At 44.6% G+C, this 26,652-nt stretch overlaps 1 protein-coding gene across 1 annotated transcript in view; it reads left to right on the top strand.

The window, feature by feature from the left end:
- Nucleotides 1-430: 430 nt before the first annotated feature.
- The window catches only part of NPFFR1 (neuropeptide FF receptor 1), a 34,358-nt gene continuing 8,136 nt past the window's right edge, over nt 431-26,652 (top strand). The window contains exons 1-2 of the mRNA XM_032232222.1: nt 431-446; nt 13,771-14,082. Of these exons, the coding sequence (XP_032088113.1) occupies nt 431-446; nt 13,771-14,082 (328 nt within the window). The remainder of the gene's footprint in view (nt 447-13,770; nt 14,083-26,652) is intronic.

The raw sequence follows: 26,652 nt of genomic DNA, 5'->3' as shown, positions 1-26,652 counted from the left end.
GATGTTTCCCACTCTCCTTTTAAACCAGGGAGGGAAATAAATTGAAAAATCTCTTTATCTGTTCCCCTGCAGTTCTAACTGAGGACTTCAGCTGCCTTTAACCAAGTGCTGCTTGCCAACCACCTGCTCTTGAAACAGAAAGGAGAAAGAGGCACGCCGCTTTTATTCATTCCGGAACCCCAAAGGTCAATTTAGGAGGGAAATAGAAGTGTAGAAGGAAGCAGGTATCTCAGCAAGCCATCCGCAGCTCTTGAGAACTGTGGGGATAGTTTCAGGCTAGCTTTCCTGCAAAGAAATAACCCCGTTTTCTTGCCTCTGTGTAAAGAGGGGGTAAGCCTCTAAAAAGGAAACATGGAGCATCCCTCAACTCACTACTGAACCATCGGTTCAACTGATACCATTGGAGAAGAAGCTGCGAATTAACCACAGCATGGAAAACGAGGAAGGTAAGGGCCTCTTCTTTTCTTGGAAAACCTGGTCTGTTTATAGTTTGTTTCAAAGCCTGCTAAAATCTTGGCATTTTGTTTTCTCAAGTGACTAATTCAAAACCTGTAAAATCAAGGAGTTACCCGAGATCTGGCAGCAATCCCAAATAACTTCTTTCTTACATTTTGTTTTTCCCATGTGGAGAATATGCTTTATTGTTGGAGAGAGACGGAGAGAGTGTAAGTGAAAAGAATCCACCCGTGTTTGTTTTCTTTTGGTTTTGGAACTTATACATTCTGGATGCTTGAGAAATCTACATGTTTCTCCCACCCATTTAAATTTAAATTAAGTTACGGTATTTTATGCAATTTCTCATTCATACACTTTCCACGGCTGATTAGGTTGCTCTTGGCACATGCCATTCCAGGATAAACTTGGGAGTATTGTATTCTTGGGTTATTTGAGGCATACAGCTTAAAGCATTCCCTAGGAACATCTGCTAAAACTACTGTATCTGCTGTCCCTCTAGCACCCTTCCAACACCTGTTGCAGGAAATGGAAGAGGGGGAAACAAAAGTCCATTCCATATACATTTTATTAATTAGAATATAAGCATAAAATCTGAGAAGTTCCAAAATGTAAAACTATGGCAATCCATTCTGGTTGTCCATCCATGGAGTTTCATCACGTAGCTCTCCTAGAATTGAACCACCGCAAGATCTAAGTCCTTTTGAGATTAATTGGGGGGGGGGGGGATAAAGATCAAATATTTCTCTTTCCCAGATGTTTTCTTTTTGCATGGCTAGAGGCAATAAAATTGTTTGCTCCTATCACAGCCATGTTTTTGGGCGACTCCATAAAACTAAACCCTTTTGGCTTGTGCATATAAACAGGATAAAAGGTATCATTTTGGGAACAATGAGTAACCTGCTTTTGTGAGTGCGTGTGTGCGTGTATGTGTGTGTAGCATCTCCCTTCCTGTCTGCGTGAGGATCTATGTGTTTCTTATCATCTTCTGGACAATAAATCTTGACTCTTTAGATTCTTAATTTCATGCTCAGGGGCTTGCTAACAACACAAGCATACAGATAACAACTTTATTATAGATCAGATACTTAGTCTGTCTCCCTAGGGAACACATGCACAAAAATCAAGCTCTTATGTGTATATCTGCTCCAGACTGTAAATGCAAGGCATTTTCCTCCTGTCTTTTGGTGTCAATGGAATTTTGGCTACCGTCTTCCCAATCTTGAGATTGGGGCTTCCCAATCTTCTCACTGTTTATATAATGGCTCTGTCAAGCCTGAGAAATGATATTCTTGCCTCATCCACTTCAGCGCTTAATCTTTCCACCTTCATGAAGAACGTGCATCTTTCATTAGGTTGATTTTTCTCTTAAAATAAACATTTGATCTTGCTTGGGGTATCCAAATGGCTCCTATGTCCCCTGGTTTTAGATGTTCCTCTAGCTTTTTTCTCAAGTTGAGAGAGTTTCAAAGGTGCCAGTTCTTCTTGGGATTTCAGTTTTCCAAGAAGGATATGAAAACTCAAAACACTTGCTAACCAAAAGGGTGGCAATCTACATGCTATGGCGGTGTTTGAAATTGCACTGCTAGCATTTGGTGTCAGAATCAATTTTTCAGCAAATTCCCAAATCGGTCCCAAATCATGCTGCCAACCCATTTTGCCACCACTGATCCAATTTGTGCATATTTTCAGAGAGATTTTTGTTCCCATATTTAAAAATGGCACACACTGTTATTGCACCTTCTCCTCCCAGTAATTTCTCTATCCTTCTGATGGCATCATCATCTGTGGCCAGTGGGGACAATTTTCAGCCCATAGTCCACGGAAAACTTCCACCTTTACATTAAAGGTAAAGGTTCCCCTTGAACATATATGCTAATCATTCCCGGGGGGCGGTGTTCATCTCTGTTTCAAAGCCAAAGAGCCAGCGCTGTTTTTTTTTTTTCCAATTTATTTTTTATTTTCCATTTTCATAACATATAATCACATGTATACTATTACATAGATAATATCATATTGTATTAATTGATAATTACGTGAGTTCATCTTGCCATCAACTCCCAGAAAAAAAAAAAAACTAAGAAGGATAAGAACCAGTTATTGGCTCTTCTGCTCTCCATACACCACTTTCTTCTGCCTCTCTCCTCCCCCTCCTTACCTCCTTTCTTCCCTCCATCATCCTTTTCTACTCTACTTCCCCCTTCCTTTCTCCTTCTCCTCTCTCCTCTTTCCACTCCTCCTTATTCTCCTCCTCTTCCCCCCCTTACCCTCTCTCCTATCTCTCTCTTCCTATCTTTCTTCTCTCCTCTGCTTCCCACTCTTCCTCTCATTCACTTGGTGTAACAGAGCCAGCGCTGTTTGAAGACATCTCCATGGTCATGTGGCCAGCATGACTAAATGCTGAAGGTGGATGGAACGCTGTTACTTTCCCTCCAAAGGTGGTTCCTATTTTTCTACTTGCATTTTTTACATGCTTTGTAACTGCTATGTTAGCAGAAGCTGAGACAAGTAACGGGAGCTCACTCCATTACGTGGTGCTTGGGATTCGAACCAACAAACTGCCAACCTTTCTGATCAACAAGCTCAGCATCTTAGCCTCTGAGCCACCATATCCCTCTACCTTTAACTCCCCATAATTCCTACGTTCACACAACTTGTTATACCCAAAGAAATAAACCTTTTTAAAGGTTGGATGTCCCCCTTCACATAGCATGTTGACACAATAGTCAAATTCCCACAATAACTATAAAGGATCCAAGCTCCTTAAAGTTCAGTCTAGTATACTGAATCTCCTTTTATTCTAGTCTAGTGTACTGAGTAGCCCACATTTTTGTTTTCTGCAATGGTAGGCTATTCGTGTAGACCAAAGATAAGATGAGGGATTTGCATTAAAGCCCTACAACTAGCTTGTAGTTTCTAGAGGACCTCAATGCTTTCATATTGCAGAGAAGCCCACTCTCTTTCTCCTTTTAGCTCAGCACATATTTTCTGTTCTAGGGGGGATGCATTTCACACGTCCTGGTTTTTGGGACAAAAAGATGACTCATTTTTTTCTCTGGCAACTCCTCTGCAGAAAGCTGCTGTTTTCTTTGTCCCTACTCCGGGCTCAATATTTTAATTGGGAAAAAAAGTCCCATCTCCGGATGTGATCTGGCTGATTATGGCTGACGTCTTTTAAAAGTCTCTTGGCACAACTACAGTGTCGAAGCATCCTATCTGAGAGATGGGAACAGCTGTGGTCAAATCTCATTACATCTTCAAATCTAGCACAAAAAAAGGAGCTGTAAGGAAATCCTGAATACACCTTGATTTATTTATTCTCAACCAAGATCCAAGAAAATATTGGGAAGCCAATGTCAGAATTGAACTGCTTAAATCTGACATTAGGTTTAATTTTCCAAGCTGATGGAGCAGAAGTCAGAGAATCTCAGCATTTTCAAATGGCATGTGGACTTCAAGGAGGGAGCTGGCAGGTGAATGGTTACAAAACCTCTGAGATGACAGCCCAGGTATCAATAAATAAAGACTCCCTCGATATGAGCAACAAAGGATCAAATACCATTTGAATGACTGGCGTATTTATTGGGTTACAAACCTGTGTCCTCAATCTGCTGCCCTTCTTCAAATAATCTGTAGCATATAGGAGATGGCAAGAGAAGTATTCTGGAGGAGGCTTGATAGGAGAAGGCACTCATAGATGTGTGCAGACTAAAAATCTGTTTTCAAACAGAACAGTCGGCTGGGCTTCAAAAATTTCAGCAACACATTCTCTGCTCGGTTGCTGGGTGGATGTGGCCATGGTGGGCGTGGCCTAGTTGGCCTCCTGCACCACGGGGGGAAAGGGGGCATTTTCACCTTCCCCAGGCTCCGGAGGCTTTCCTTGAGTCTCAGGGAGGGTGAAAAATGCTTCCCCCAGTCTCCAGAAATCCTCCGGAGGCTGGAAACAAGCTCGTTTCCATCCTTCTGGAACTTCTGGGAGGACCATTTTCCCCCCTCCCCGAACCTCCGTGCGGGCCCTGCACGACTTACCTAACATCCAAAATGGGCTCTGTGGAGTCTCCGGAGAGGGGAGGGATGGGCAGGGCCAGTCAGGGGTGAGATTTGGAGGTTCTCTGAAGCAGCCATAACGTTAGCTACAGGTTCTCCCAAACCCAGGCAAACCTGTAGCAGCCCACCTCTGAGAACAGTCCCACATAGATTTCCATAGAAGTATGTCCCGTTTCTTATACTCTTAAGTCCAGATCAGTTACTCCAAGTTGAACAATTGCAGCCTTTAGTGTTTCCTTTTTAGGTTAAATAATTATTCCTTTAGGAAGAAAATTCTGAAAACAAAGGTTATGTGCTGGTCCTTCCTAAAATACTGCATAGTTCAATTAATTTTCAAGTATTTTAAAATGTTCCCATAGAAGAGGATATATACAGGCTCAAAGTGGAACTGTGGAGTTCTTGGCAATCTCTGTGGTTGTTTCTTTACAGATGTTGCCTTACCCAACTAGGTAACGCCATCAGTGCAGGGGAATATGGTTTCCTGCCTATTTACATGCAGCTGTTTGTCTTGGCAGTTTTGGGGGTGGAGGTGTTCCTCCTTGGTGATTCCTTGATTAGATTAATATTGCTTTTTGCTTAATGGTTTATATGGTGCTGATCCCTGCTTATCTGAGTATTGCTGCTACAGTGGCTATATTGTAGTCTTTTTGTTTCCTTGTTAGGTTTTCTTATTGTCTCCTTTGAATGGTGGGGAAATGTGATTTATCTCTACATGTCTATAGATGGCTGATTTGTCTAAATGTCAAACTTCCATGAATTCCCTAGTATTTTTGGTTTGGTTTAGTCTAAATTACTAAAGGATTCGTAGTTGAAACTGTGGCTGAATCTGTCCATGTGTTGTGAAATTAAGGAGTTTTCATCATTGTCTTCTGAAAGCAGTTGGTGTTTTTAGATGTGTTCTGTAGTCTTCTACCTGTGGCTGTTGCAGACCTGCTGTATATTTCTCCATGAACCCTGTATTTTCCTCTTCTTGGGCTACTGGGTTATTTTGCTTGCTTAAAATATTTGGGAGAGCTTTAGTTGGTTTGTGTGCTACAATGATGCTGTATGGTTCTAGCAGTCTGACAGTTGTTTCTGAGATGTTTTTGAAGTATGAACATGTTATCCTTTTCACACATTGTACTGGTTGTGGTGTGAGGCACTTTTTTTGATAAAATTGTGTTGGTAACCAAGATGTTGCATAAATGGTCTGCTTCCTCTGGTTCCTGTTTGCCACAGTTTGTTTGTGCTTCTCTGAGTTACATTCATATATAGCCCCTCTTGCGAGAGGTTGAGTTATTACTTTGGTAATAAGGAGCACTAGGATACCACAGGTTGCTAACTTTGGGTTTTGCCAATTAGATACATTCGATGTTATAGAAATCGGTTATATATATCATTAAATAAAAGTAAAAAGTTGAAGTTTTATGTTACTACCTTATTCTACTGTACCAAAAAGAGTCAGAAGTCAACACCTCTTTTTTCTTTTCTCTCTTCTCCTTCTCTCTCCATTATCTTTATTTTCCTTCATATGTTTTTTATTTTATATTTTGATAAACCAATATGTGTTACCTAGGATACTACAGGTTACTTTCTGGTAGACTTGGGTTTCCATTTGTCATTGTGTCCTGTGCTGATGAGTTTATTTAGAGGTCAATACAAGGCATGCATCCATAGTTTCAGGCAGTGGTGAAATTCAATTTTTTTTACTACCGTTTCTGTGGGTGTGGCTTGTGAGCGTGGTGCAGCTTAGTGAGCGTGGCTTGGTGGGCATGGTAGGGGAAGGATACCATAAAATCTCCATTTCCACCCCACTCTGGGGCCAGCCAGAGGTGGCATTTGCTGGTTCCCCAAACTACTCAAAATATCTGCTACCGGTTCTCCAGAACCTGCTGGATTTCACCCCTGGTTTCAGGCCTTTTTTACTAGTGCTTCTTATTATGATGAAGAGGTTGTCTATATAACAGATCCATACTTGTGGCTGTATCCATGGGAGTGCTGTTTTGACACTACATTGCAGCCTCTGTCATGAATCCTATGAGTGGTGATCCCATGGATGTCTGATTTGTTGGTATATTTGTGCATCCAATTGAAACTAAGTAGTGCGGCAGAGGATGATGGCATCCATAATGCTTGGTATTTTGACCTTAGTTTTATTTGGCTAAGTTGGGTGTGTTGCAGTGGTGAGTTCCTACCAGGTTGGACCACTTCGGACGAACCGGTAGTGATTTGGTGGCCTGGGTCGCTGGAACCGTTGGCGCCACCATCTTGTTTTTCAGTTCTGTGCATGCACAGAACAATTTTAATTGCACTGTGCATGGGCGCACAGCGCACATCAAGCTCACACACGAGCGAACCAGCGGTAGTGCCAGCCAGAACCCATCCCTGGTGTGTTGTGTAGTATTTATGCAGTGAATTCTTTCACTAGTTCTGGATCGGTGGACATGAAGAGGGTTGTGTTCTGACCCAGCCTTTGCAAGCAAAGAGAAACCACCGACTCACGAGTAACACAAACTCTTTTTTTTATTTAGATCAGGGCAGTCTTTGTTCCCACTGGATCAACAAAGCCAAAAGTAAGTAGTCACAAATGAAAGTCTTTTCACCTTCTAAAACAGGGCCTGAAGCAGTCTCTGTTCACAAGAGAACACAAGATAAAAAGTTCTTTCAAGCATTAGCCAAGCAGAAGTAGTCCCTCTTCACATCAGCTGAGGCAAATTCACTATTATTTCCCAGCAGGGAGATTCCGTTGACATCTCAAATATAGAGCAATTAGTTCCAACAAACCTGGCTCTGGCAAAGGAATCTGACGTGATTGATGTACACTGGAAAATGAACTGTTGTCTGCCACGACTGGCCACTTCCAAAACCCCTACCATTTATTTCCCAGCCAGGGAGGGGCTGGCTATTGTCTGCTTTTCCCTGAGATCCGGCTTATTGCTTTCCTTTGCTCTCCTCTCCTGTCTTCTCTAAGCATATGTGACTCTGGGATGGGCCACGTGTTAGTGAACCTGCGATGATAATTTTATTTATTTATATATTTACAGCACATACCCCTGTTTCCCTGAAAATAAGACTGGGTCCTGAAAATAAGACTGGGTCTTATTTTCTTTTGTGTCCCAACATCAGATTAGGGCTTATTTTTTGGGGAGGTCTTATTTCCCCCCCCCCCATGTACAGGAGGCCCACTTCTGCTTGTTTGCAGTGGGGCAGGAGGCTGCGAGGCGTGCCAGTGCCACTGCCATGGGGAGCGTAGTTGCCCCATGTGTCCTGCATGGGCTTATCTCAGAGCCCCCGCAGCCAGGCCACCCACGCCCTGACACCTGCCTCCCCTCATGGCTGTGGCACTGACACACCGCTTGGCCTCCTGCTCCATTGTGGCCGTGAGCAAGCAAAAGAAGTGGGCCGGTGGCCACGTGGGCTCCTGATGCACATAGCTGCTGGTGCTGCTACTGAGAAGCAGGTGTTGGGTCGTGGATGGCCTGGCTGCGGGGGCCCTGAGGTAAGTGAGTGCGGGGCACATGGGGCAGCTATACTACCACCCTGCCTCGTCTTGTGGCCGTAGCACCATGAGCAACATGACGGAATGGGTGGGTGGCTGCACAGGCTTTTAGGGTTTAATTTGAGTGTAGGGCTTATATTAAGCACACACATATAAAAATATGCTACGGCTTATTTTTGGAATAGGTCTTAGTTTCAGGGAAACAGAGTATATGACCACCTATCTCATATAACAATTCTAGGCAGCTCACAACATTCACTAAAATACAGCTAAAAACAAAACTACCCTTCTCCTCAGGAACCAAAGCAAACAGCCTCCCAGCTCAACTTCCATCCTAATCCAATACTTGAGGTGGAAAACCCAGGTTTTCCAGCCCTCTTGAAATCTACAAGGGTACAAATAATTCTTGGATCGATTGAGTTAATCATGCACCTGAGCAATATAGTCTTATTCCAACTCAGATAAGAGATGGTCTAAATAAATGATCTTTCATAGGAGAACCCCGCTAGCTTGGAATAATAGCCTTTTATTAAGGGGGTGTTTCAAAGTCTCTTGATTTGCTGACTGAAAATAACAAAAATGGAAATCGTTCTGCTTACAAAAAGTGCTCTGGCTAAGTTCCAGGTCTCATACTGTGATCTCTTCATGCGGACAATCATAACACAGTTCACTGAATCAAAAGTGTGGGTTCTGGCAATCTCCACTCAGAGTAACTTGATTATTTTTTTTAAATCACCCTTCTGTGGACAGAGTTGTACCACAATTTCTCCAGAACTGATGTAATATCCCATGTGAAACCTTAAAATTTGGACCTTCATTCAATGGATGCAGGGGCCAAACTGAGATTTCATCAAGCAGCTAACAGAACAAATAACCAATTGTTCTGAATTGCTCCCTTGTTCCGAAATCTGATTACAAACAAATAACAATTGTTCTGAATTGTTCCATTGTTCTAAAAATCTGTCTGGGCAATATATGTCCTTTGTGTTGTTTAATCTATGTGGTGATTAGAGATAGAACATAAACAGAAGGTGCATGTTCTGACCTAGGATTCACAAAATCACGAAGTAGACTCCTTGTCCTGACAAAACCCCATTTTTATTAAGCTAATGTGAATTCCTCTCATTCATATCCTGCAAAGTCCCAGCAAACAGTCTTTTAAGGGTGAATTTTACAACCACAGACCTTATCAAGCTTGGAGAGCTGCCAGGCCGATATCTTCACAATGCTGTACAAGAAAATACTTGCCAAGGAGTCTCTGAGAGTTATGAACAAATCTTCACACTAATGAAACAAAGAAATGGTCTCCTGCAAACTCCACTCCTCTTTTGCTCCTCTTCCCTCTGGGAGGGGCCATTCACCATCCACCTGTTGCCTTTACTCCTGAGTCGGCCCTTGTTCCTTAACTGTTCCCTTCTCCTGGCAGCTCTGTGCATGCGCACATCGGGAACAGACTCCAGCTGTTCTTCCCCACTGAACTCCGACTCCGAAGGCAGCTGATAACTTTTGGACGGCTCTGGCCCCATCTCTGCCTCCAATGCAGTGCACTCATCAGAGCATTCCCAAGACTCCAGGACTGGTCCATGTTCCTCCCCAACCTCTGAGTCTGCCACCAGCTCCGCTGGCAGGCCACAACAGTGCACAATGAAAAACCATGAATGATATTATTATGCAGTTGATGCAAATTGAGACAAATGGATGCAAAGGATGAAAACCCATCAATTACGTAGACATTCAAGGGGATCAGATATGTCAATTATGTACATTTGGATTGAACGGAATGGGTGGGGATAATGGATGTGGCTCATTCTTCAGGAAGAACTGAATTTGGCAGGCATATTCTGTGCTGTTAGACCTTGGAGTCTAAAGAAGGGTTGTTGTTTTTTTCCAGTTTTCCCCACTAGACTAATTATGCAAAATGAGTTGATTGACTGATTCTAAAGGTTTCCTATAACATAAGTGAATGAAATTAATTTAACCTCTGTGTACGATAGTGTCTCTTTGGGGCAAATTGAAGTCTGTGGGAGTTCCCTGGGTCAACTGTCTATTTTGGTGGGTATTTTATTGGTTTATCTATTTACCCAATTCATATAGTCATCTACAGTATCTCACAAAATGTCCATTCTTCTACATACAGCACATTAATCTTCTAAGTGACCCTATGTTGTGGAAACATCATTTTTCTTTCTGATAACCAGGTGGCATTATGTTTAATCCTTTTCACTCCAGGGTAGCTTAGCTATCAAGAGCCTAAATGCAGAGTGGGTAATTTCAAGGGTTTCAGCAACTACAAACCATCTCTGAATTAACAAATTCAACTTTTCCTTGGCATTCATTATTAAAAGAGAATATCATATGCTACAAATTGACATTTTCTTCAGAGGGCTTAAAATAAGAGGATAGAAAAACCTCATGCTTGGAATATAATTGCTTTATTTTCCATAGTTTATCTGGTTGTCTTGAAAAACAATCCATGGCCACTGAGATGTGGGTGTCCCCCAAGCAGAGGTGGGATTCAGCCGGTTCGAACTGGTTCATCCAACTGGTAGTGGCAATTACAGAGTGTCTTATACTCCGAAAAATACGTATATACATCAGTGGCAGTGACGTGCGGTCAGCTTTAGCCCTGGTGAGGCACATTTTAGACTTGTGGACTTCAACTCCCAGAATTCCACAGCCAGGCATGCTCAGTTCCAATTTAAAGCGACAGCATTTTTCCCCCTTGCAAAATAAGTTTTCTCATTCTTTTTCTTCTCCCTCCCCCTCCTTCCTCCCTCTCTCCCTCCCTCCCCCCTCTCTCAAACAGACACATGCACACAGAGAACTTCGATCCCTCTCTCATTCACTCACTCTCAAACACAAACACAGAAGTTGGATTGGATATATTTTCCAAAGGCTTGAAAACAGCTCCTCTGCCATACCCCCTCCTTCCCCTGCTGCCTTCCGATCAAACTTTTTGAATTCCTCCCCCCCTCCCCACACACGCACCTTTTCCAGCTGTTTCAGAGACTATTTCAACTCTGCTTCTCCCTGCCCTGCCCTGCCCTGCCCTCCCCTCTTGAAAAGCCAGAGCTCTGTCAGACTGAGCTAGTTGCTCCCAGAGAACTCTAAAAAGCCTCTAAAAATGCCCTCTACAGGAGGCGAGAGAATACGTGCCTCATTTCCATAAGGAATTCTTTGCTTGTTAACCGTTGCTTAACTCTTAAAAGGCAAAAAAATCCTTATGCAAAAGAGGCCCCTAGTTCTCTGGCCTCCTCCTAGTTAATACTGAGAGCAGACACCAAGCCACTGTGACTTGAAATCTGGTAGCAACTACCCTGGCTTTAATTATTTTAAGAAAATTATTTAAAATCCTTTCCTTTCTCTGAGGAGACTGGTGAGGCCCCGCCTCCCTTGCCTCTAGTGACTGCACGTCCCTGATCAGTGGTGGGTTGTAGGCGGTACACCACGGTACGGGCGTACCGGAGCCTGCCCAGAGCACCAGATACCATTCCGGTATGATGCTTCGGAGGGCCCAGCCGCCTGCCCAAGCTCCTTACTGTTCTTTTAAGTCTTCAGCACTTACACGCATGGCACGTACAGGACGTGTGCGATGCTCCGCTGAGCAGCTAGTCGTGGAGATTTGCAGAAGTGGTAAGATGCATGCGCGCACTGCACATGTCCATGTGGACACCGCTGGGCCCGTTCCAACTGTACCGGTTGGAACAGGATCTGGAACCCACCACTGATATACATGTGTATATGTGTAGCACGATTAAGCATATTTCTGTCTGATCTTTCCTTCTAGCCAGCTTTCTCCCCCAAGCATTGAGATTGGGAGAGGTTGGAGCCCCAGAGATGGTTTGATTGGATTCATCAGGGAAACGGCTGCTCCACTTATTTAAAAGTAGGGCTGGACCTTTCTGTTTTTTTGAACCTAGCCCTTCTTAACATTCAGGACACACCAGGGGTGGGTTTCAACCGGTTCGTGGCGGTCCCTGCGAACCGGTTGGTCGGCGAACCCGGAAGTAAGTAACTTCCGGGAACGGCGAAGGGCGCGCCTGCCTGCGGTCCTTACCCGGTTTTGACGAGTTCTGCGCTTCTATGCATGCGCAGGACGCATACAGCGTCTGCGCGATCCTCCAGGAGCAGCTGGAGCATCGCGCAGACGCTAGTATGCATGCGTGCACCACGCGTGTGCACGAGGACGCCGCCGGCCCCGTTCCAACCGAACCGGTTGGAACGGGGCGAGAAACCCACCCCTGGGACACACATAACATACTTTCATACTTCAACTATCAAGTTACAGGGATTGTGGTTCTTTTGGTTTTGAATCTGGGCAACAAAGGTGATGAGGGAGCTGGAGGCTAAAGCATACGAAGAAGGGTTACAGGAATTGGGTTTGTGTAGTCTAGTGAAAAGAAGGACTGTGAGTGACGTGATAGCAGTGTTCCAATATTTGAGAGGCTGACAAAAAGGGGAGTGGGGTTCAACCTATTTTGCAAAGCACTAGAAAGCAAGGCAAGAAACAATGGATGGAAACTAATCAAGGGGAAAAGAAAACTAGAACGAAGGAGAGATTTCTTAACAGTGAGAACCCAAAGGTGCTTTTTTCAAAAGGCAACTGAACCATCTTGTTTTTTCTTTGAAGATGTTTCACTTCTCATCCAAGATGTTTCTTCAGCTTTGACTGGGTGGTGGGGAAAGATTTATACTCCTTGCATTTGCATTCTTTTAAAGAGTCTTTGAGGCCACCTGGAAGTTTATCAGTGTTGTCGGGGTCACCTGAGTAGTGCAAATGGGTTTAGAGTCTTCTTGGAACTGTGTTGTAGCCTGGAGATAGATGATGTCATATCTCTCCCCCTCTGTTGAGAGGTGTTCAGTTTTGACATAGATGGCCTCTTTGACCCCTCTCGCAAACCAGTGTCCAAAATGTGGACTTTGCTATCTTCGTAAGAATGGCCTATGTCTTTTAAATGCAAATGACCAGCTGTCTGCACGGAGTATAAATCCTTCCATTCCCCACCATCCAGTCAGAGCTGAAGAAGCTTCTTGGATGAGAAGCTAAACGTCTTCAAAGAAAAATAAGGAAGTCCAGTTGCCCCTAAAAAAGCACCTTTGGGATAACTATGATCTGGATGACTGAGAATCTCCATAGACATCTAACAGTGAGAACAATTAGCCAGTGGAACGATTTAACCTTCAGAAGTTGTGGGTGCTTCATCACTGGAGACTTTCAAGAAGAGACTAGACAGCTGGAATGGTATACAGCAGTGTTGGTGAACCTTTTCAGCACTGAGTGCCGAAAGGGGGGTGCATGCGTGCATGTGTGCCAGAAACCAGAGAGCAGCTGTCCAGTGCTCATGCACACGTTGGGAAGATGATCTTCTGGTTTCCAGTGCATGTATGCGCACCGGCCACCTGGTCTTCTGGTTTCTGGTGTGCATATACACCGGCCAACTGGTCTTCGTGCACACATGTGCACCAGAAACCAGAAGACCAGGTGGCCAATGTGCATGCACACACCGGAAACCAGAAGATCATCTTCCCAGTGCACGCATGCGCACCGTAGGGCTACTCTTCCGGTTTCCACTGCTCCTGCACATGGGAAGACCAGGTGGCCAGCACGCAGGAAGAACAACAACTGATGGCTCGCGTGCCCAGAGAGATGACTCTGCATGCCACTTCTGCCACACGTGCCATAGGTTCTCCATCACGGGTATATAGGGTCGCCTGTTTGAGTAGGGAGTTGGACTAGAAGTCCTCCAAGGCCCCTTCCAACTCTGTTATTCTTTCTTCCTTCTCCTCCGCAGGTGTCATTCCACATCCCACCAAAAGCAGCCCACCATTCTCTAAGAACACGAGCCATGGCGAGACCTACAAGGGGAACTCCACCTTCTCCCCCTACTATCAACATTCTTCTCCAATAGCATGCATGTTCATCGTTGCCTATGCCTTTATCTTTTTCATGTGCATGATTGGCAACCTGTTGGTGTGCTTCATTGTGCTAAAGAACCGGCAGATGAGAACAGTCACCAACTTCTTTATCCTCAACCTCGCGATCAGCGATGTCTTGGTGGGGATTTTTTGCATGCCAACCACACTGGTGGACAACCTGATTACAGGTAAATGAAAACCGAAAATATTCAGAGAATATCGAAAAAGGGGAAAGTGAAAAGAAATGCTAAGATTCCCCCCCAAATATTTAGGGTTGCCAACTAATTTACAAGAAGAATGGGCTTTGAGGTTTCATGATTTTGGAGAACATCACTAGCTCTGATATGAATGTCTTAAAATTTTAAATTATGAAATGAAGTGATGCAAATTTTCCATTAAAAAATTATTGTTCCGACAGCATTTGATTTGATTTGAAAGTGCAGCCTTCATTTTGTAGCTTAAGTCAGCTCAGGTGCCAGTGGCACAAATACTAGTTTTGGATTTTATACACAGGTTATACCATATTTTTCAGACTACAAGACACGCAGGTATATAAGACGCACTAAGATTTTGAAGAGGTAAGTAAGAAAAAAAAGTTTTTGTCTTCCCCAGCCCCCAGGATCACTCTGCAGGCTTCAACAGGGCTGGGGGGAAGGCAAAAACGCCCCCATTTTGTGAAAAAACGGGCAGAAAACATGCTTGCAGAGTGCTTCTGGGGGCTGGATAAAGGCAAAAATGGGATGCAGTGGTGGGGCTTCGGGAGGCCAAAAATGGCTGTATTCGGTGTATAAGACATACCAACATTTCCATGCTCTTTTAGTGGGGGGAAGGTGCGTCTTATATTCTGAAAAATATGGTAGTTGTAAAACACCGTAGGTATATTACTTGCCTGCATTTGCTCGGGGGTGGTGGTGGTGGAGTAAAACATTTTACTTTTGTGATTAACTTGTATGAAATCTTTCCCTGGAGAGGGCATAATTATGAAAAGTGATGGAACGTGTAGTTTGGATGTTGAATCGGGACTTGTACTTTTGTCTTCTTTCTGAGACATTTATTTATTTGTCTAATTTATATAACTGCCCATCTCAAAAACAAGTGATAAGTGCAGCGGGCAATGAAATTATATTGCTGAATGGCATCATCTATCTAATCTATCTAATATACTCATGTTGGAAGCACCGAGGGACTTCTGGATTGAAAGGATTAGCCAGTGACATCTCTGTTGTCCATGGCAAAGGACACCCTACTGGGCACCAGGCAGATGGATGTAGGTTTTTCTGCGGACTGGGATGGGTGTGGTTTCATATGCTGCCTGGATTCTGTGTGTACATGGATGGGGCTTTGCTCATTTATGCGGGGCAGTTTCTGGCGGGCCGCAAACCAGCACCGGTCTGTGGCCTTTATTCTTATCTAGGCTTCACAAAATCATGAAGCAGACTCCTTGTCCCGACAAACCCCCTTTTTATTAAGCTATCACATCCAGCAAAGTCCCAGCAATCAGTCTTTCAAGGATGAATTTACAATCAGAGACATTATCAGGCTTGGAGAGCTGCCAGGTTGATATCTTCGCAATGTTGTACAAGAAAATACTTGGCAAGGAGTCTCTGAGAGTCGCGAATAAATCTTCACACTAATGAAATGAACAAATTGTCTCCTGCAAACTCAACTCCCCTTTTGCTTTTCTTTATTCCCTAAGGGAAGGGCGATTTACCATCCACCTGTGCCTTTACTCCCAAATTGGCCCTTGTTCCTTAATTGTTCCCTTCCCCAAACTCCAAGACTGGCCCTTGTTCCTCCTCACCCTCCTCACTGTCTGAGTCTGCCACCAGCTCTGCTGGCTACTGGGTGGCAACAACAACCTTGGGGACCACTGGCCCAGGGAATGCCCACTTGGGGGTTCCTTTCATGTTCCTGGCATGAGTTGGAACGAAGAATGAGAACTCACCCCACCCCATGGCAGGTCTCAAACACAGGCTTGTCAAGCCAGCATCTTAACCACATGAACCACTATGCTCCTATCTACCAAATAATGAAAGTCTTATAGACTTTGCTTCATGCAATGATACAATGACTGTAACTGTGAAAATGAACGACACAGAGATGGAAAACAGTGAGCTATTTAACAGAGGTGTTAGATGGAGAATTTTGCACATAGGAAAAACATAACCAAATGCCTAGAAGCCGTTAGTTCTGTCCAGGGTTATGTCTATTGATTAGATTTGTCTACAAAGCTTATCTTGACTTTTGTTTCCAAATTCCAGTGGTCACTTACAGATGAGTGCCAGACTTTCGAAAGCAAATATTCCGAGGAAAGGTCTAGATTCAAATCCCTATTTGAGTACAGTATGTACTTGATAGCTTTGGATTTGACATTCTCCGTCTCAGCTCAATTCACCTGATACGGTTGTTGTTGAAAGAACATTAAAGAAAAATCTCTTGTAAGCCCTCTTGAGCTCTCAAAGCAAAGTTCAGCTATAAACACAGTAATAAATACATAAATAAAATCAATGTGTATCTGATGTTCAGAGAGTGGAAGGTGAACCTATAACGAAATACCTAAGAAAACAGGTAAGGTATCTATCCATGGGTTTCTCTATAGGTCAATCAACACAACCATAGAATTAAGAATGAGGCATCCAGATCCCAAAAATAGATTTGGTCTGCTCTCTATTGCAGGCTGTAGTTCATCATGTGGGGCTGCAACAATTTCTAAATCCACAGATGTTGGGTTATACAGAAATCAAAGATGTCATTTGAAAATCTCTGACTCTAGTATGTCTAGACTCAGGGATGTTTTTCAAAACTTTTAGCAACCGATTCTCTGCCCAGTTGCTGGATGGGTGTGACCTACTTAGCCTCCTGTACCATGGTAGGGGGGGAGTTTTTGCCCTCCCCAGGCTCTGGAGGCTTTCCTCGAGCCTCCAGGAGGGTGAAAACTGCCAGACATCTGGAACTTCCAGAAAGACCATTTTTCACCCTCCCAGAGCCTCTGTGTTGGCCCTGCACTTAGGTGGCATCCAAAACAGGTCACGTGGAGATTCCTGGGAGGGGCAGGGTGGGGTGGGTGGGGCCAGCCAGTCCTTTCAACTACTGGTTTGGCAAACCCAGAGGTGGGTTCCTACCAGTTCGCACCAGTTCGGTAGAACCGGTTCGTCAAATCTACTGAACCAGTTAGAAGAGGTTCCACCAGAAAGCAGGCCACACCTACAGAAGAGGTTCCAAATTTTTTTGAAACCCACCACTTACACACACACACACACATACACATACACAGACAGACTCACACACAGAGAGAAAGAGAAAGGAAGAAAGAAAGAAAGAAAGAAAAAAGAAAAAAGAAAGAAAAAGTGAGAGAGAGATGAAAGAAAAAAAGGAAAAAGGGACAGAGAGACAAAAGGAAGGAGAGAGAGAGAGAGAGAGAGAGAGAGAGAGAGAGAGAGAGAACACATGGCCGGCAAGCCACTCCCACCAGGTCACATGGCCGGCAAGCCACTCCCACAAAGGAGGCCACACCCACAGAGTAGGTTTGAAAAAATTTTGAAACCCACCACTGGGCAAACCAGATGTAAAATTAGCATCCGGTTCACCCAAACCGGTCCGAACCAGCTGAATCCCACCCCTGTCTTAACTCCCATATTTGTCAGTTAATTTCTACGTAGCCACAAGAGGATGAAGTCCAACCCTTCTTCAATGCTGTTGAACTTTATCCAATTTTACATGAGCAGGAATCATCAATCCAGGACGACCCCTCAGTTACAGACCGGTTGTGTCTGGGGCATTGCTACCCCACCCAGAACCATGAATCCCCAGATACAAAGGAGCTGCGTCCCCACAGTTTTACTAGCTGAAGTTAAAATAAATTCAGCTTACGTTTAAATAGCAATAGCACTTAGACTTATATACTGCTTTTTAGTGTTTTACAGCCCTCTCTAAGTGGTTTAGTCAGCATCTTGCCCCCAACAATGTGGGTCCTCATTTTACCCACCTTAGAAGGAAGGAAAGCTGAGTCAATCTTGAGCCTGGTGTGATTCAATCTGCCAAACTGCTAGCAGCCGGTGATCGCACAGACTAGGCCTTCTCTGGATCCCATCTGCCAGCCAAGGTCGGCTGCGACCCCCCAGGGGAAAGCCTTCTCTGTTGTAGCTCCAGCCCTCTGGAACGAGCTCCCTGTGGAGATCCGGACCCTTACTACTCTCCCGGCCTTCCGCAAAGCCACTAAGTCCTGGCTGCTCGGGCAGGCCGGGGGGCTGTTGAAGTATCCAGCCCCACAGTAACTATGAATGTTGTGTATTTTAAATTGTTGTTTTGTCTATTTATCCCCTTCCCCTTTTTATTGTAAGCCGCCCGGAGTCCTTCGGGAGTGGGCGGCATACAAGACCAATAAACTATAACTATCAGCAGAAGTAGCCTGCAGTGCTGCACTCTAACCACTGTGCCATCTCAGCTCTTGTTAAATTTAATATATGTTAAATTTACTTTTTGTTCTGGCTTCATCTCCAACTGTCAAAAGCCAGGGAGAAAATAAGTTTTACATCTTTGGGCTAAAATCCAACCTAAATGATTCTTTCGATTCTAGGCAATATTTTTTATGCTTCACTGAGGCTGATATTTATTAGATTCTGGTTTAGGGAAGTACAAGAAAAGATAGTGGGATGACAGACAATTCATTTGCTTTCAATCCCTTTGACCTAAAATAAATGATAAGAAAAGGTTAAAATGCAAACATTGCAAATAACATATGGAAATGAATTGGAGGTTTGGCCAGAAACATCACATACCTTCTCCTTCATTAACATAAATCCTCATTCCAACAGAGCAACTTATTTTATCTCTTCTCAGAAATTCTTCAGGGCACAATTTATTGACAGCTTTAAACCGATATGTGGAATTATCACTCTCTAGGGAATGCTTGGATCTTTACTTGAATAAGACAAGCCTATGAATTTCGCCTGTTCCAAAAAAGAGAAACTGTTTGGTGGGGCTTAAGATTATAACATAGGACAGTGTTGGCAAACCTTTTTGGCACCGAGTGCCGGAAACCGGAAGAGCAGCCGCCCGGAGTGCATGCGTGCCCCAGGAAAACGATCTTTCAGTTTCCAGCACGAACATGCACACCAGCCACCTGGTCTTCCAGTTTCTGGCATGCATGCATGCGCAAAGGCCAGCTGGCCAGTGCGCATGAGTGCTCTGGAAACCAGAAGAGCAGCCGCTCAGTGCGCATGCGTGCACCGGGGAAATGATCTTCTGGTTTCCAGTGCACATGTGTGCACCGGCCAACTGGTCTTCTGGTTTCTGGCATGCATGCATGTGCGAAGACCAGCTGACTGGTGTGCATGCATGTGCCGGAAACTGGAAGATCATCTTTCCGGCACAGGCACGTGCATTGGGTGGCTGCTCTTCCGGTTTCCAGCACTCCTGCACGTATGAAGACCAGCTGGCCAGCACACCAGAATCCGGAAGAACAATGGGCAACGGTTCGTGTGCCAAGAGAGATGGCTCTGAGTGCTACATCCGGCACATGTGCTGTAGGTTCACTATCAGGGACATAGGGCAAGGCTGCTGGGTACCATAATCTGGAAAGCAGCAAAAACCAGATAATAGCATGAATTGAACATATCTCTGGGGACATCTTCAAATGTCCTAGCTACAAATACAGAAGTCCATCAGTCCCTGCTCAGTTGCCTGTGGTCGGTGTAGCAGAATATTTGGTCTTTGAAGATGCTACCATGGTTACTGGCAAAACGTCTGAAAATCATCTGTCCAGACCACTAAACCCTGAAACCCAACCGTGCCCAGCAGATACAGGTAGTCCCCAACGTACAACCAGAATTGAGCCCAAAATTTACGTTGCTAAGTGAGAAATTTGTTAGTTCAGTTTTGCCTCAGGTTATGATTTTTCTCATCACGTATGTTAAGCGAATCATTGCAGTTGTTCAGTTCGTAACATGGTTCTTAAGTGAATCTGGTTTCCTCATTGAGTTTGCTTGTCAGAGGTTCGCAAAAAGGGGGACTCGTGACCCCGAGACACTGCAACCGTCATAAATGTGAGTCAAGCACCCAAATGTAAATCACGTGACCATGGGGATGCTGCAATCGCCATAAGTGTGAAAAAATGGTCATGACTTTTTTCAGTGCTGTTGTAGGTTTGAACAGTCATTAAATGAAGTCATTTTAAGTCAAGGACCACCTGTTTTGATGAAAATCCACACACCCCAAGATTGACTCAGCCTTCCATCCTTCTGAGGTGATTAAAATGAGGGCCCAGATTGTTGGGGAAAATATGCTGACTCTGTAACGCACTTAGAGAGGGCTGTAAAAGCACTATGAAGTGGTATATAAGTCTAAAACTCTAAGTGTTACTGCTATCTCTCATGTTCCTCTCTGCCTGTCAAATAGATGTTTAAAAATTATATTAAATTACAGTTCCATATTTCTGTTCAAGGCACCCGGTGGCTCAGTGTCTACGATGCTGAGCGTGTCAATCAGAAAGGTCAGCGGTTCGAATCCCTAGCGCCACGTAACGGAGTGAGCTCCTGTTACTTGTCCCAGCTTCGGCCAACCTAGCAGTTCAAAAGCACATAAAAATGCAAGTGGAAAAATAGGGACCACTGTTGGTGGGAAGGTAACAGTGTTCTGTGCGCCTTCGGTGTTTAGTCATGCTGGCCACATGACCACAGAGACATCTTTGGACAGCGCTGGCTCTTCGGCTTTGAAATGGAGATGAGCATCACCCCCTAGAGTCAGGAACAACTAGCACATATGTGCGAGGGGAACCTTTACCTTTACCTATTTCTGTGTAATTATCAGAGCTAAGGATAAATTAATTTTCCTCACATTATACCTACACATGAGCAGAACTGAAGATATGTTTATTTTCTCAAAGCAAACTGCAAATGAGTTCTGAGGTGCACCAATCGATATAGAAAGATGGAAAGCATTTTTGAGAATGTCCCCCCCCCCCCTGTAGCTTTTTATCTTGATTTTTGTAACGTAACCAGGAAGTTGCACTTATGCAGCCAGCTGGCACTTTAAAATAAATCAGATTTTTTTCATCAGGGCTTATTCAGTGTGGGCAGGCAAATTTTGAGCGAGTGAAAACACACTTTCTTGTTATGTAAAGTGTTGGACATCTTAAAAGCATATTTATGCTTGTGAATGTTGATTAGCTCTTTAGAGCTACATTTGGCAATCCATCGAGCGCATTCTAATTTTAATCAAACAGCATATTTTGCTTTTAATATATTTAAATGTTAACAATTATTGTTTTATATTTTTATAATGATTGCATTTTAATTGTTGTTTTTGTTTGATTATTGTACTCAGCCCAGAGTCATTTCTTCTAAAGGGGTGACTGTGCCAATTTAATAAATGAATGAATGAAAAATACACTTAAGAACCCACGACAATGTTATTTTTGCCATATATTTCCATCAAATGACCACATTTTCTGTCTTGATTTTAAACATTTGTTTCGAAAACCTGACTGTAACCTTGTAGGCGAAATTGGGATGGGGGCATGGGAGGAAATCCGAGAAAAAGTCAATGATGAATGTATTTTTCCTCTGCAAATGTTGTCAAGAAAACTATATGGATAGAGAGCTAACAAACTGGTACTCAACCCGGAAAAGACCGAGTGGCTGTTGTGTTTTCCTCCCAAAAATTTGGCTAATGTTCCAACAATCAGGCTGGGGGGGCAAAATTTACACCCCTCAGACAGGGTCCGCAACTTGGGAGTCCTCCTGGATTCACAGCTGAGTTTTGAGCATCACTTGTCGGCTGTGACCAGGGGGGCATTTGCCCAGGTTCGCCTGGTACGCCAGTTGCGGCCCTACCTGAACCGGGAGGCTCTCACAACAGTCACTCGAGCCCTTGTGACCTCTAGGCTGGAATACTGCAATGTGCTCTACATGGGGCTGCCCTTGAAGAGCATCCGACGACTTCAGCTAGTTCAGAACGCGGCCGCGCGAGTGATTATGGGCGCACCACGGTTCGCCCATATAACACCAATCCTCCGTGAGCTGCGCTGGCTACCTGTTGATCGTCGGGTGCACTTCAAGGTCCTACTTACCACCTATAAAGCGCTCCATGGTAGTGGATCTGACTATTTGAGAGACCGCCTCCTGCCAATTAGCTCCCTGCGTCCCATCAGATCGCACAGAGTAGGCCTCCTCCGAATTCCATCCGCCAGTCAGTGCCGACTGGCGACTACGCGGAGGAGAGCCTTCTCAGTTGCAGCTCCGACATTATGGAACACCCTCCCCGTGGAGATCCGTACCCTCACCACAGTCCAGGCCTTCCGCACAGCCCTGAAGACCTGGCTATCCCGTCAGGCCTGGGGATAGGATTACTCTCACCCCGCCCGAATGTTGAATGAATGTTGTGTTTTTATGGATAATTTTCTTTTATTCACGATTTTTTTTCCTTTAAGTCTTGTCTTGCACCCCCTTCCCCTCACTATTGTAAGCCGCCCTGAGTCCCTCCAGGGAAAAGGGCGGCATATAAATTCTTAATAAAATCACTAAAAAAAAAAAATGTGTACATCCACCCAGGAATATGTTCAAATTGATATGAATTTTTTCACACTGCTTTGAGAGATGGCAGAGCTCAAAAAAAAAAAAAAAAATTCATATGAAGGGAAAATTCAGAATATATTTTTGGACATATTTCTGGGTTTCATTTGCCAGCACTACTTCTGTGCAAAATGTTTCTTCTGACTAATTTCTCTATAAACAGTCTCCATATAATGAATAGACAAACCGCTTAATCTACCAAGAAACAATGTATATTTACTTCTTTTTTGAACAAAAGGGGGGAAATAGTGTTATGGCTGAAAGGAGATGAGAATTTATTTCCAGGACATTTCCCTTATTCTTGCTAAAATGACAGGGACAAGGTTCAGTGTAAAATGTAGGCCAGACTAAGAAATCCAATGTTATGTAGGACAGTACTAATTTTTTTGTACGTTCATAGCAGGGGTGGGTTTCAGGCGGTTCGCAGCGGTCCCTGCGAACCGGTTGGTCGGCGAACCCAGAAGTAAGTAACTTTCGGGAACGCTGAAGGATCCACCCGCCCGCCCGCGTTTCTTACCCGGTTTTGACGAGTTCTGCGCTTCCACGCATGCGCAGAACGCATACAGCGCCTGCGCGATCCTCCAGGAGCAGCTGGAGCATTGCACAGGCGCTAGTACGCATGCGTGCATTGTGCGCGTGCACGAGGACGCCACTGGCCCTGTTCCAACCGAACCGGTTGGAACGGGGCGAGAAACCCACCTCTGGTTCATAGTAACAGAATCTTGCAAATCTGAATATTATTTTCCTTTCTTTCCTTTAACTTTGAGGGCCAAGCCCCGTTTATTGACTTGGCAGCAACACTCCCTGCATTATTCAAGGTCATTCCCTATAACCTCTACAATTCCCCCTTACATATTCCTTATCCAAGCCAAAGGAATTATTTCCACCCCTAAACAAAGTCTCTCTCTTCATGCTTTCCTTGCAGAAAATAAAGTAGTATAGTCAGAGGTGGGCTTCAAAAATTTCAGCAAAGTACTCTGCCCAGTTGCTGGGTGGGCGTGGCCATGGTGGGCGTGGCCTAGTCAGCCTCCTGCACCACCGGGGGGGAGGGGGGCGGACGGACACACACGTTTTCACCTTCTCCGGGTTCCGAGGCTTTCCTCAAGCCTTTGGGAGGGTGAAAACTGTTTCCCTCAGGCTCCAGAGGCCCGTTTCCAGCCTTCCAGAACTTCTGGGAGGCTCAAATTCTCCCCCTCCCCAAGCCTCCGTGCAGACCCTGCACTTCCTTGTATCCAAAACAGGCTGCGTGGAGACTCCTGGGAGGGGTAGATGGGGCCAACCAGATTTGGAGGTTCTCCAAACTGGATATAATGTTAGTTACGGGTTCTCCCAAACTCGAGCAAACCCGTAGCAGCCCACCCCTGAGTGTAGCACAGGTAGCCCTCAAGTATCGTGGCACGACAAAACCGCGCTCGTCAAAATCGCGGTGATAAAATCGCGGTGCTAAAGCCGTGACACCATCACCGCGCGTCACCACTGCCGCGGCAACAGCGCGGCAACAGAAGGGCGCTTTAAAACGGCGCCGCGGCAGAAAGCCGATTTCAATTAAGGTAAGGGTTAGGATTAGGTTTAGGGGTTTGTTTTAGGGTTTGTTTTAGGGTTAGGTTTAGGGTTAGGTTTAGGGTTAGGTTTAGGGTTAGGGTTAGGTTTAGGTTTAGTGTTAGGTTTAGTGTTAGGTTTAGCGTTAGGTTTAGCGTTAGTTTTAGCGTTAGGTTTAGGGTTAGGGTTAGGTTTAGGGTACTGACTGTTTGGGAATGCGCGGATTTGCCCTCCGTGATTATGTCATAGCGGTAGGGTCGCATTTTTCCTTAGCGCTTAGAACGGCGCGAATTAGTCTTCGCGCTTATGTCTCCGCGGATAAGGGCTTCGTGGATTTGTGGTGGAACCCTCAAGTATAAGACTACAGATGAACCAGAAATATCTGTTGCTAAGCAAGACGGTTAGATGGGTTTTGCCTCATTTTACAACCTTTCTTGCCACAGTTGTTAAGTGAATCACTGCAGTTGTTAAGTTAGTAACACGGTGGTTAAGTGAATCTGGCTTCCCCATTGACTTTGCTTGTCAGAAGGAAACACTGCAATAGTCAAAAATACCTGCCAGTTGCCAAGCATGTGAATTTGGATCATGTGGTCACAGGGATGCTACAATGGTTGTATGAAACGTGTGAAAAACGGTCATAAATCACTTTTTTCAGTACCATTGTGTTTTTGACCAGTCACTAAACGAATGGTTGCAAATCAAAGACTTACCTGTATTGCTCAGCTTAACAAAGGCAGAATGAAAGTGATTAGCTACCAAAAATCAAGCCATCTGCAATTGAGTGCAACAAAATAAAGAAATTGCCCAGAGTAACTTGGGGGAGGTGGGAACAGGCATTTCTCCACTTGCTAATAAGAAAGAAGAAAGTCAGTTTGGTTCAGTGGTGGGTTCTGGATTCCGTTCCAACCCCGGAGTTATCAACATGCACGGGCGCAGTGCGCGCATGCGTTCTAGTATCAAATGACACTTCCGCAAGCCTCCGCAATGCTCCAGCTGCTCCACGGAGCATTGGACAGGTGCTGTATGTGCCATGCGCATGCGCAGACGCGTCAAAAGCATAAAGCACAGATAAAGAGGGCGGGCGGGTGGCACTTAGCCACCTCTGGAGCACCGGAACGGAACAGTACCTGGTACTCCAGGCAGGATCCGGTATACGTACCACCTGCAACCCACCATTGGTTTGGTCTAGTGGTGAAGGGATCAAGCTAGAAACCAGGAGTCTGTGAGTTCTAATCCCGTTTTAGGCAAATGTAAATATCATTTAAATATTTAAATCAAAACAACTGGGTGACTTTGGGCCAATCCTTCTCTCTCAGCCTGACCAGGGGTGGGATTCAGCCGGTTCGCAACGGTTCAGGTGAATCAGATGTTAATTTTGCATCCGGTTTGCTGAACTGGTTGTTGCAAGGACGCAGCCCGTTTATCATGCCAGGTAAGTGCAGGGCCCACGCGGAGGCTGTGGGAGGGCAAAAAACGGGCCTCCCAGAAGTCTGGAATCGGGCCCATTTCCGAGCTCTGGGGGGCCACCAGAGTCCAGGAGAAGCTGTTTTCAGCTCAGGGAAAGCCGCCGGAGCCTGGGGAGGGCAAAAAATGGGCCTACTGGAAACCCTGGAAGTCCGAAAAAGGGCCCATTTCCAGCCATCTGAGAGCCTCCAGAGCCTGGGGAGGGTGAAAATCCCCCCTCCATGGTGCAGGAGGCCGAGTAGGCCACACCCACCGTGGCCATGCCATGGGATGAGTGGCACATACATTTTATAAATAAATACACTGGACATTTTTAAACAGACTTCAAGAAGAATAGTGCTCTCTCATACATACAGTAGCTGACAATCATGTGGGCATGGAGACCCCTAGTGGAGACTGCAAAACATTGCAATTGCATATTGCTGTAATTTTGCAATTGAATGAGCTTTCTAATCAGCCCAGTGATATAAGCTTGTGATGTTTGGTATTTAAATTTGCAAACCCAAATCATTCTCTATAATGAAATAGTAATTACTAGTCTGGAGTGTCCATGAGGGGGTGGAGTGGTGATCACAAAAATAAAGATGACAGTTTCTTCATCACCCAGGCAGATAATCAGAATTGTTAATCAGGTAGAAAATGGGTTGATTATCCCCTTTTGAGCAAAACGTTTTAAGCTGATTTAAGATTGTTCTATATTTTTCTTATATTGTTTATGCATTCCTTATTCTGATGCCTCCCAAAAGAGATCAGTCCCAAATTTCTCACCCTGGGAATATGGGAAATTGAAATCCAAGTTTTATGGAAGATACCAGGTTTATTTACTTATTTATTTACTTACTTATTTAATTGAAATCATTCAAAAAGCCACCCATTTTATGTCAAACTTTGAGAAGCACTCAAACAACAATGAAAACAACATTACTGAAAACAGCATAATACATACATCAACTAAAATAATGATGGCTAGCCTTTTAGTTGTTCCGTGCTAAAAGTGTGCATTCGTGTGTGTGCCCACACCCATAATGCAATACGTGCGCGAACCCCCTGCACTCCCCCTCTCCTGCTCATGGGCATGTGGACCCTCCCCCACACTCCATTTCAGGCCTAGCAGTCCTCCCTGAAGCCTCCTGGGACCAGAAATTCCCCCACACTCCCCCCACCCCTGCACATTCACATGCACCC

Source organism: Thamnophis elegans, chromosome 15, assembly GCF_009769535.1.
Source record: "Thamnophis elegans isolate rThaEle1 chromosome 15, rThaEle1.pri, whole genome shotgun sequence".
Lineage (NCBI taxonomy): Eukaryota > Metazoa > Chordata > Lepidosauria > Squamata > Colubridae > Thamnophis > Thamnophis elegans.
Note: the sequence above shows the minus strand (reverse complement) of the source record. Positions and strands in the feature narration are given on the sequence as shown.